Here is a 12,426-nt window from a genome sequence, read left to right on the forward strand (position 1 = left end):
CCCCCCCCCCCCCCCCCCCCCGTCTCTTTCATGTTCGTACTCGCTTTAGTTTGCCTCTCCGTTCGCCTACGTTGTCTTTGACTGGACTTGCTGTTCATCCCCTTTCCACCCACTTGCTGTTTTTCTGCCCTTGTCTTCGTATTAGGCGCAGCGCCTCCCCAGGAGCAAAGCGAAACGCCACAAATCCCCGCTGATAGCCAGCAAGAGGAGGGGGAGGAAGAGGAAGAAGAAGAAGAGGAGGAGCCCACGCCTGTCGCTGAAAAAGACGCCCCCATACCCCCTGCCTCAGAAGAAGGTAATGGAGATTCAGGACAAGCAGATGTGGAGGAAGAGGAGGAGGAGGAGGAGGAGCCACTGAAAGTGACAGAAAATGAGAATGTGAAGGAAGAGGAGGAGGAGACGGAGGAAAAGGTAGAGGAAGAACAGGCGGAGGAGAAACGGGAGGAGGATGGAGACATCGGAACAGAGGCACAAAAGACTGAGAGCAAAGCCGAGGAGGAGGAGGCAGCTGTGGAAGAGGAGGAGTCAAAGGAGCAGGAGGGGGAGGAGTACGAGGAGATATATGACGACGAAGAAGACGACGACGATACGACGACGACGACGGCGGACCTCTTCACGGACAGCACCTCTCCGGTTAAACCGCAGATCACTAAAACCAACTCAGCTAAAACTAACGGGCACGTCCTGCTGGTCTCCGAGTCGCTGAGACAAAACCCCGGCACGCCGCCCACCCCCTCGCCCACACCCGAGCCCGTCCTCTGCCCCCTGGTGGAGTCCGAGCTCAGCTACACGGACCGGGACATCTCGCTCAGCTCCGGGTACGAGATGTACAACGGCGAAGTGGCCGAGCCGGCGCTGACCAACGGCTCCAGCGAGCAGCACCGCGCCGCCGTGCCCCTATTCCCCGACCTGCCTCTGGACCCCGAGCCCGGAAACCCGGTGCCCGTGGGGACGGTGGACATTGGGACAGAACCCGCAACAAATAGCCCCACTGCGGACCGCAGTCGCACCGTTTCATCGTCGAGCACAGGAGACACGCCGAAAGGTAGAAGGCATTGGCACAAAGCATGTTTTATTTCCCTTCTGCTTTGCTCTTGCACTAATTTATAACGTTTTATCACATGAAATACCAGCAACATGTCTTAAAGTCTGCGGTAGTGACTTGACAAGCACATGCAGGGTTTGTGAATTCAATTTAAAAGCTGCAAAATTTGTAAGATATTGTGATGGTTATTTTTACCTACAGGGAACCATATTATAGTGCTGAGACCACATTATAACAACATACCAAAAATATATACAGATAATAGATCAGTTATTCTATAAAGTTCCAAAAGACATCTAATAGTCATGAGTATATAGTGTGAAAGCTTTGAAGGATCCAAGCGGAGTTTTTATTATTACCTTGTTGGAAGGTGTCAGCTCCTCTCATCTGTAATGATCTCCTTCCCAGATTTCATCAACACTTCACTGAATAATGTCTACAGAGACAGAACATTCAAATCTGCAAACTAATGTGAGATAACTGCACGAACAAACAAACTCTGTTTTAGAGACTGATTCAAAGTTTTCCACCAAAACTCGTCCCTCTCTCCTTGTACATAGTGACTCAGCACCAGTTACTCATCCACCTACATTTGACATTTTACTATCATTACCTTGAACTGTTGCTGAAGCAGCTGCTTGATGTGAGGTTACGTGTCTGTCGGTGTGTAAGCTCTTTTTGTCTGCAGCAGTTGTCCCACAGTTAGTGAAGAGGTCTGAACTCTATTGATTAGCTACGTTACTGTCGTTCAAAAATACGTTAAGATTAGGGTCGTTTTCACTTGACCGTCAGCTAAAAGTACATCCAACTTAACCTCCTTTAGGTACCTTCTTTCACCTTTTCCTCTACTTCGGACTGTCGTCTTTACAGTTTACTTCACTCCTGAGAGTAGCGCAGCGCACAGTAGCCATCTTCACAGTCAGACGACCAACTGTTGTGGGTTTTTTTTTTAAAATAAAGTCAATTTTAATGTTTCATGATGCTTTAATTTGTTTCAGACTGACTATGGTTTGTATAAATGCTTAACTGTAGGCTTTAACATGCATTAAAGAAAAAAAAACATTTATTTTGAAGGTGTGGCAGCTTTTATTTTGAGCAGTTACATGTAGAGGAAACCCTGCATTGTGGAGAAGAGCTGGGATTTTCCCCCCCTGCCTTATTCATCACAGATACTGTTAATTTTTGCTGATTTAGGTATTTTATTTTTTCCTTTGGGCCATTTTGCGACTATAATGATTAACAAACATCTTACCGTTTCCTTGATAATCTTAACAAATAGTTTTTTTAAACAATTAATTTACATTAATTTTATATGATTTACTAAGAGTGAAAACAGCAATTATTTTTTTTACGTCCCGTTGAATAAATATACAAAATTTAAAGAATGGATTTTTCTTTTTCTTTTGTTTTTTTCTTTTTTTTTTCTGAAATTTTCTCATGCATCTGCAAGACGAGATGCATTGATTGGTGTTTCAGTGAATGTGGTGAACGTTGTGTGCTAACTGTGACGCTCTGTCCACACCCAGTCAGGGCCAGAGCTGCAGACCTCCTGATCAACCCGCTTGACCCCCGCAACGCCGACTCCATCAGAGTCAAAATCGCTGACCTGGGAAACGCCTGCTGGGTGGTGAGAGGAAACCTGGACTTTTAATGGGAACATTTGCATAGACATGTTTGTTTTTCTGTAGACGTTTTAATATTTTTAATAAATGAAAATGGAAAACATTCCAGCGTTTGGCGTTGAATATCAAGATCAGATACTTTTAAAATATATATATATATATATATCATAAGTAAGTGTAGCATTGCTTATGATGGGAGATAATTTGGTTTTGTTTTTTATTGTAGGATAAATTTGTAATATTCCCGTTTAAATTTCAAATGTTTTGCTCACAAGCGATGCAGGATTTTAGAAATACAAATCTGAAAACTGTGGGGCACCTTTGTAGTTTCCCCCTTTTGCTGGGGAAATGGTAACTGCTAGCGCTACAATGTAATTAAATCAAAGCACACTTGAAATTAAAGTGGTCCAATCAAAGTACATTCCCTAAATTCAGTTGAAAGTTTGTGGCAAGACGATGGAAATTGATCATCTCCGTTCAGTCGGACAAAAACCGGCTAAAATTTCCGTCTCTAGTCTGCAAAGCTGATGGAGACCCTGGGTTGCTGAAAAGAAATGCACACCGCACTTTTCAGATTTGCATTTGTGAAACGAAATGAAAAGTCACATACACTTTTCCTTCCCAAAACATAACATGAATGTCATTATTAATATTGATAATAAGAATTTAAAATGCTATATCTGGTAATATTGTTATACTTATTCTCGGCCGCTGCTATGTTTATTACTGTCGATAATTAGTAATAAATGCATAACAGTGCTCTATTTTGTGCTGGTTTATCATAAAATCACAATCACTTTGACACAATCTAAAAAAATGTAAGAGGAGTTATGAGTTTTACAAGGCATTTAACATTTAAGGTGGAATTGGACCAAATTACTCCCTTTAGAAACTTAGCTTCCACATATTGGTAACCTATGCAGAATAAACCAGGAACGAATGAACATCTCCAATACAGACGAAGAGGATCAGGAACGCGACAGCCGTCAGACGGCGTTCCAGTCGTACTGTTTGCCGTCAGTCTGGCCTCTTTTTTTTTTTTATTTTTTCAGCCAGCAGAAATCATTAAATCCAGGCTGCTGAGCTGAACGCGCTGGCAGGAGCTGCGATCCAGCAGCTATAAACACAGCAGCGGCCGAGAAATCTTTGGTCTTACATAAGCCGACATGCAGGAATAAAAGCAGAAGTGCAGAAAGCGGTTGATGAGAAAACAGAAATGGTGTCTCACGCTCGATGAATAATAAAAATAAAAAAAGCAATGCTCCAGTAGGGGGAGAGTTTTTGCCGATTTCTTGTCGATTCAGAAACACCAACGTGATTCTTCTCCCGTTTTTTTTTGTTGTTTTTTTTCCTCTCCTGAACAGCACAAGCACTTCACAGAAGACATCCAGACGAGACAGTACCGCTCCATCGAGGTCTTGATAGGAGGCGGATACGGCACGCCGGCGGACATCTGGAGCACTGCCTGCATGGTGAACAGAACCGAGTCCAAAACGCAGACGACACGTCGTCCATCCCTTCTATTATTATTATTATTATTATTATCATTATCATTATTATTATATTGTTTTCTGTCAGGCGTTTGAGCTGGCCACAGGAGATTATCTGTTTGAGCCTCACTCTGGAGAGGACTACTCCCGGGACGAGGGTGAGTATTTCAGTAAAACATTGTATGAGTTGGTTTTATTTTATGTGTTCCAGATTATTGAAATCTGTCCTGGATATTTAGTGAATGTTTTATTACGTTTGGATCGTTCTTTATTCAGGCTGGGATTAAATCACAACAAACAACATCAGAGATTGTCAAATACTGTAATGGGACGCTTAGAAGTTTGATTTTTTTAATTATTTTTTATTTTTATTGTGGTTAAAATTATACCTGCACACTCAAATAGATGCATTCGCTCAGCTAAGATTTGATTATGTGTTCCTTAGCAAGTTGAACATCAACCAAACACTTCTTCTAGCCATCGACAAGCTCCTGGTCGTTACATCTGATCGTTTTTACTCGCTTCCAGCTTGTTAAGCGATTGAGACCATCTCAAAATTTAATAATTTAATAATTTTATCTGCAAATTTACAGCCTCAAGAGCCATTTCTGCCCACAGGCCAGCCAAATAAAACTCATTTAGAGCCACAAATGTCACATGACTTTCCTTCTTCTTTTTTCTTATAAACAGCTTTATAATTTTCAATAAGCATCTATTCTCAGAATTTTTTATTTTTTAAGAACCAATATCTTATCTCTGATTTTCCTGACTTACAAAACAAAACATAAAACAGAAAATTTAGCAATGAAGAGGATGGATCTTTTTTTTCTGATGGATCTTTTTTCTGTTATATTTGCTGGTGGCTGTAAAACGTGTGTGAACAGGAGTGACTAATATTCACCTAGCTAAATATTAGGGTGGGGAAGGGTTTATGCGTAAGCTTGCTAGGTTGTAGTTTTGGAAAATAAATTCACTGAAGTTGTTTGTTGCGCACACCCTGAAAAAAGAACGTTCTAACGCACCTTTAAAGAATCTGTCAGCTCTTCACCAGTACTGAACGTCCACATCATCAGCAAAGTGTCTTACACATATGATGTCTCTCCATTGTTCGAATGAGAGCTTAAACTCTCCGAGTTAATTAACTTCAACAGTTTTTCTACGTGGACATTAAGATGTCTTGTCTCTTTTGCAAAAAGATTATTCCGAGCAATGGAGATCATTTTAGCAATGTGTTTTGTAAATGGATAAACTGATGAAGTAAGCTTAGTTTAGGAATCCCTTTCCCCAAATCCTCCTGTCCACTGTCGACTTTAAACCCTCACCTTGAGCTCTGCCGCTGTGCCTCCGTCTTCATCTCACTGCTCGCCACAACTCACGTCTCTCACACCAACAGAGCGCACCACGCCACTGGCGTCATTTAGTTCCTAGCAACAGGGTTCATGCGGGTGCTTGAAATCCTTGGAAATGCTTGAATTTCACTCAAGTGTTTTCAAGGTTTGGGAAGTGCTTCATTTCTGTGCAAACTCCTTAAAATTCAGGCTGCAGGGGTTTGTAATAGTCTGAGGCTTGATTGGAAGCGTTTTTTGCATTGAAACCAGATATTTTGCTACAGCTAATAACTTTTTTTCCTCACTGTCTGAAGTTAAATTAGACTAACCCTTAAGTTGTTTAGCTCGGTTAGAATTACTAAAATTATTAGTGTTTTAATGAATGCCAGAAAACTTTTAGAAATTTTTTTTTTTACTTTGTATATTGTGTTAAAGCATTTAATTTGGTCATTTAAGTTAACACAATTTGTTTGAATTACTTCAACATAAGTAATCCAAACTGAAACGCTCTAAATCGGTCGTTTTCAGTAAATAGATGACGTGGAAATAATGGTTATTATTTCGAGTGGCTCTGTGACTTATTTGCATAATTGAAAAAAGATTGTTGGCTTAAGTTTTTTTTGTTTTTTTTTGCATTAACATTATTGAAATTGGGGAACTTTTTGATAGATGAGCGTTTTGTTCTCGGACCAGTCAGGTGTGTAAGAGAGAGACATTTAAAAACATAACATTGAGCTTTATTTTAGTTAATCCTCTTCTGCTGTTTAATGTAAGGTACTATCACAAGATACCAGTTAGAGTAATAAATGACACCATAAACTAGAGAACTGAAATTGTCCTGTTTTAGTTAATTTGTATTGTTTTTACCTCGAAAGTGTTGTGCTGAAAAGTTTAAAATTGTACCTGTACAATGCTTGAAAAGTTGTTGAATTTTACGGCGGGAGAAACGTACGAACCCTGCAGCAAAAAGATAGCAGGTTGTAATGTACGCCTCAGAGCCTCATTAGTTTTTCGTTCCTGTGTTTCTATCTGCATGCAGACTCTCTCTCCTGTAGAGCTCAAACATTTTTCCTCATCCTTCATCTCTTCATCTCGTCCAGCTCTCTGATTTCGCTCATCTTGTTGTTTTTCTCCTCGCTCGGTTGGCTGCTTTCTACTCAGGGTTTTTTTTTTTTTTTAAGACGCCAGGATCCGAGGTCTTTGTTGGTTTTATCCCGATTTCCACAGAAGCAACTTTTGTTCCCCCTCCACTGAGCCCACGTTATTTCAGAATCGTTATTTCGATTTTATTCGTCTCATTTCCTCACCACCTCACCACCTGTGGTGCCGCAGCTTATTAACGTGTTTGTCCTTCTTCATAATCTCTGATTGTCGTTTTTTGTTTCCTTCTTCCTCCTCCCTCTCTTTGTGTCCCTCCCTGATTTTTTTTTTCTTTCTCACCCTTACTCTCTTGTTTTATTGATTCCGTTTCTCCCTTTACTTTTTGTCTTTCACTCAACTTTTTCTATTTGCTTTTCCCCTTTCTTCTTCTCCTCCTCTCCCCTCCCCAAAAGACCACATAGCCCACATCATAGAGCTGCTGGGCTGCATTCCCAGGCACTTTGCGCTCTCTGGAAAGTATTCCCGGGAGTTCTTCAACAGAAGAGGTAGCGATGGCCTGAGAGCTGGGTGGCGCCGAGACACACGGATGTCAAAGAGGGACAGAAAACGGACACAAGTAGACCGTTTCAGTTTGCCACCAATTGGGCGTATCGATTCAAAACGATCAGTATTCGGCCTCCAAACGTGTCCCTCGGGGCGGCAGTGTGTGTCGGCAGCCGTGCAGCCGACGGCATGTGTGTGTTGACGTGTGTGTGCATGCTGTCACGCTGAACCGTGCCTGTTCCCTTTTGTGACGTATGTGATGGTGGGGGCAGACCACATCGCTCTGATCACGGAGCTCCTCGGGAAGGTCCCGCGCAAAGTGGTAGCTGCTGGGAAGTTCAGCCGAGAGTTTTTCTCCAAGAAAGGTAAACTGAACCGTGGGTGGAGGCCTCATCCTGGGTGGTGGCAGGAAGTGAATGTGGGGGGTCAGAAGCCGGACGAGCTTTTGTTTTTTCATAGGAACTCTCAGGCAGAGTACTGGTAAGTATGAAGTCACGGCAGGTTTCCTTTTTAGCCGTTGATGTGAAATGGTTCACAAAAGTTTAGAAAACCTGGTCGAAATCTGTTATTTTGTGCTAAATCCTTAGTTGTAAGGATTTTTTCCCGCTTGCAGCAGACATGTTGTAAACTCAACTGATTTCTTACAACTACTAAGGCTGAAACGATTAATCGTGATTAATTGAAATAAGTAATTTCGTAATCAATTAATTGCTAACTGTAGTCAACAGAAGCCAGTTGCTGAAAGAACAACACAATCAGAGCAATAATTAAGCCAAAACTGTACAAAATATATATATATTTTCCATTTAAGATAGAAAAAAACCATCTTTGTCTTTATTTGTTCTACTCAAAACTCATTTGGGAATTTTAGCTTCACCTGGTTCAAATTCTGTAAAAGAAAAAAAGAAATCTCCCTTTGCTATCCAAATGCTAATCGGTTAATCCTAAAAAACATCAGCCCTGCACTGTATTGATGTTAAAGTAATAAGGGCTCAGCTTTGTTGTTGATAGAAGTATTTTCTTTAGCTGCCGATTTGTACTTTGCTTCAAATGATCAAGCGTACCCAAAGGAATACGCTTTAGGTATTCCTTTGGGTACCCATAGTGCATAAAGTGTTTGCACTTTATGCAAATAAGGTGTTTGCATTTTAGGCAATAAAGTGTTCTTTTTTTTTTTTTTTTTACTTAAAATGGAATTAAATTGCTTGTTTGTTTTTATATTTTTAATGTATCTCTAATATTGTTTAAAATGAGCTTAAGTGGAAATGGAAAATCTGCAGGATGTGCTAATTTTACTTATGATTAATCGATTAATCGTCAGAATATTTGATTACTAAAAGAATCTTTAGTTGCAGCCCTAATAATTACCCGGTTGCACAACTCAGTTTACTCAGTTTGAACTCGTTTTATCTTTTGGCCTGAAATAAAAATAAAAATAAAAAAATAAAAACTGAGAAATATGCATAAAAAGCTTTTAAATCAATGCAGCTTTTATTGCATCAGCATACTCTTAAATTTTGAGAAAATCTTTAAAAAAAACGTTTTATCTAAATAACAAGTAGAGTTAAAGCTGTAAGCGGCATTGGGCTCAGTATCACTTCTGTTTATGAGCACACACAGTGACGAGGCTGATGGGGAATGTAGGGAAAAAACATATCTCCAAAGATCACTGAGAGTTTAATGTAGAGATCAGCCAGTCTCCATAGCAACCTTCAGATATTACGTCCATGTCAAGTGATTGTTTGGGAGTGAAGTAAGCTGTAAAGATGTGAAGTTTATTGAGGACTACCAGGGCTTTAACTAAGACAAAAAAATCTGACAGAGAAATATGAAAGTATTTGTAAGAATTGCCATTATCATGTCTCACTCCTCTGTGGCTCTGCTCATCTCTAAGCCTGGTAAGTGGACAGACCTGCGTCCGATCAAGCTAATAACCTTTCACTCTGTCATTCCTTCACTTTTTAAGGTTCTGTTTTTGGTGTTTTCCTTCCTGCTCATAAATCCTTCCTTTGTGTGTCATGAGATCTGAATCTTCTCTGAGCATGCTCTTGATGTCTCACTGTTCACCCTTTTATCTCTCGGCGCTCTGTTAATCTGAACTGACTTCCCAACTCTGCTCCTCGGGGAAAGCGGGGGGTTCGCCTGTGGGCCACAAAGCCTTCGGTGGGCCGCTTGACCTTGTTTTTTAAAAATTTTTATGCATGATGATTTTTATTGAACTGTTGGGAAAACATAGTTTCTATGCATCCTTAAAAAATCTTAAATTTATAAGAATAAATTTCAAATTGTCCTTAAATATATTGATCACAGGTCTTACAGCTTATTGTAGCAGGACTATTTAATCTCGCATATATAATTTATTTTTCTCGTCCGACTTATAAGTCGGGCAAAGGTTTGAGTTGCATGCAGATTAGGTTCTGTAACTGGAGGCAGTTGAGGCTAATGGTAACTAGCTGCTAGTCAACAGAAGCTAGTTACTTCTGTTGACCAGCAGAAGTAACTAGCTACCTAGGTAGCTTGCTAGCTAGGTAGCTAGCAAGGTAGCTTTTTGCGTCAACCATTGGTAAATGTCCAGTTGGCTGGACAATTGTCTTCGCCACTGGCTCACCGTGATGACGTACATTTTGTGCAAAAAAGCTTAGCACTACTGTATAAAACGTACAATTTTCTTTTGCACATTTCTGTTGCGATAGAAGTCTTGAATTTCATCCATAATACTCTTAAAAAGGTCTTAAAGAAACCCTGCATAAGCTAAAATTGCACTTAAAATATTTTTCTTAATCTCTAGCCAGAATGCCTGATAAATAGAAGACATTCTGTCACGGTGTGAAGAGGTTACCATGGCAGCCGTGGTTTTAAGCGAACCTACTGGTCGAGCCCCATCATTAACCAGTCTCAGCGCTCTTTCTTCCCTGTCAGAGCTGCATTCCCAACCAACTATTTCCATCTTTTCCTCAATAATGAACATGTTACTTGCATCTTCGTCTTTGGTCATTGTTCTCTCTCTCTCTCTTTCTGTCCATCTGCCTTCTGTCAGTCTGGTGTTCAGCCAAGACTCTGCAGGCTTTCACAACAATGATGCAGCACCTCACTGATTAGCAATCCCATAAATAGAAGGAGGTGAAGTAATTAGTGAAATCAGCTGCTGTTCTGTTTGATTGTAAAATAATTGCGGCTCTCGAAAAAGTGCCCGTCGGTTTTTTTATATAAGATGTCCAGGCAGACCATCGATTCGTACTGAAAAAACAATTTATAGAGTAAATATCTTAATACATAACATAATATCTGTGACCTAAAATAATGAGTCAGGCAGCTGGTAAAGCAAAAGAGCTGCTGCTCATGGGTCCCTTTTTGTCACATGCTGGTCATTTTTAATGTTGCAACCCAAAAAAAACCCAAAACGGGATAGTCGGGGAGACTCTTGCTCACTAATGCTAAACATAAAATTTAGGTTTTAAATAAAAAAGTCATTCTATTATTACTCGTTAGTTTCCTTAAAGGTAACGCATTTGTAAATTGTAGACAAAGGAATTTAGAATGACAACTTTGCTGCCTTTATAATGACCTGAACATTATTTGGCCCAACTGAAATTTTAAAAGATGCAGGAGAAATCCCAAAATCCAATATTTTTGTGGTCAGTGAATGCACCTTACCAAGACTGGGGTTCTGAACCATTGTCCTAGATGTTCAAGTACGATAAAACTATAATTACTCTTCTTGCGTTCCTGAGCAGGTCTGGGTCATCATGAGATTCTCACGGTATAACTTTGGCTAAAAAGTCATGGTTTCATAGTATTGTAGCATGATCGCACAGAAAAAAAAATCAAAGTAGCAGCTAACTAACAGCTTATTAAAAATAGTCTTGCCTTGTCTGCTGGTGCTCTCTTAATATTAACAAGGCTGTCTGTGGTTTTCACGACTTCCAAGTATTTCCAAGCAATTTTTCTTTGACGCAAGAGGAAAATGTAGGAGGCCCCCATCTCTTACAGTGTGCTGTAAGAGATGGGGGAGATGGCAGCTTTGTGTGACCCCCAGGTCCATACGGAAGGTGGAAACTGTCATTAAAAGCCCTTTAAATCCCAAACGGTATGATGGAAAAAATGTTTTTGAAACCGTAACTTTTAAAACCCCTGTATACATATTGGTACCGGTAACCCAACAATGCCAACTAGGGAGTAACCTTGCCCACAAACATGTTTATTCATAAATGTTTATGCAGGTTTTTATTACAGACCCTTATAGGATAATTTCACAATTTTAAAGAAAAATAAGAGTTGTTACAGGTAACAACACTGCCTTTATTAGCATATCAAATAGATGTCATAGCATCTATTAATGGTGTTCAAAGTATCTTTGTGTTCTTTCATCTATGAAGGTCTACCCTTGTTTTTCTTTGGGGAAAAATCGGTGCTGAACTTCTAAAACCTCAATGTTTAATGTGTGAAACGTGCAAAGCTTTGCAGTGCGAATGGCCGGGACAAGCTACAGTTGATGGATTAGATTGGAGATCTATTCTATATTTATCCCTTCTGTTTGGGTGCCAACACTGACTATGCTCCATGTGCCTCCCTGCAGGCGAGCTGCGGCACATCACCAAGCTGAAGCCGTGGTCTCTGTTCGACGTGCTGGTCGAGAAGTACGGCTGGTCGCACGAAGACGCCGGCCACTTCACGCAGTTCCTGCTGCCCATGCTGGAGATGGTGCCTGAGAAGAGGGCCTCGGCTGGGGAATGCCTAAACCACCCCTGGCTCAGCTCATAGCCGCAAACTTCGATCACACCCCGTCTCCGTTCCCCTTTCACCTTCCCCCCACCCCCTCACTGTGAGCCCAAACATCGACCTCTGTTGGCAGCGAGTGGAACCGTCGCGTAAAGAGACGCTGCGTCCCTCCTCTTCATTCCAAGCGCACCTAACCAGGCTTTACTCCTACATGGGGAATGTAAAACAAGCTACTGGCAATTTCTACAGCAAAAAGGAACCGTAGGATGAGAGGATGGGTTTCATCGATGAGAACAAATATGTCGCTGCCTCTTCCGGCATCAAGACGTCAGCCTCTTCTTCATCTGTTTTCTTCTTAGTTTAAACTATTGAACTCTGTTGACCTCCACGGCAAGAAGAGTCCACAAGAACCTTTGTTGCACTGCTGACAGACGGCCTCGAGCTCCATCTTCCATGAACAACTGGAGCCCGTAAGGGTGTATGAGTGTGGGTGTGCATTATTTTGCGAGAGAATGAACGTTTTTGCCTATGCCATCGTATATAACCACCTTAAAGGAGTACCAACATTATACTTTACG

General features: G+C 40.9%; 1 protein-coding gene across 10 annotated transcripts in view; it reads left to right on the plus strand.

Moving 5' to 3' along the window:
* Window positions 1-12,166, plus strand: part of srpk2 (SRSF protein kinase 2) — a 70,300-nt gene extending 58,134 nt beyond the window's left edge. For 5 of the 10 annotated variants that reach the window (XM_015017267.1, XM_015017266.1, XM_015017268.1 and 2 more), the window contains 7 exons: window positions 146-1,045; window positions 2,572-2,672; window positions 4,032-4,139; window positions 4,246-4,315; window positions 7,039-7,131; window positions 7,402-7,494; window positions 11,706-12,166. In XM_015017267.1, the coding sequence (XP_014872753.1) occupies window positions 146-1,045; window positions 2,572-2,672; window positions 4,032-4,139; window positions 4,246-4,315; window positions 7,039-7,131; window positions 7,402-7,494; window positions 11,706-11,890 (1,550 nt within the window). In that variant the 3' untranslated portion in view covers window positions 11,891-12,166. The remainder of the gene's footprint in view (window positions 1-145; window positions 1,046-2,571; window positions 2,673-4,031; window positions 4,140-4,245; window positions 4,316-7,038; window positions 7,132-7,401; window positions 7,495-11,705) is intronic. The other 5 variants (XM_015017272.1, XM_015017276.1, XM_015017271.1 and 2 more) reach the window with 2 other exon arrangements.
* Window positions 12,167-12,426: the final 260 nt, after the last annotated feature.

The sequence above is a fragment of the Poecilia latipinna genome, unplaced genomic scaffold, assembly GCF_001443285.1.
Source record: "Poecilia latipinna isolate Pla-1442-1.1 unplaced genomic scaffold, P_latipinna-1.0 Scaffold2122, whole genome shotgun sequence".
NCBI classification, from domain to species: domain Eukaryota; kingdom Metazoa; phylum Chordata; class Actinopteri; order Cyprinodontiformes; family Poeciliidae; genus Poecilia; species Poecilia latipinna.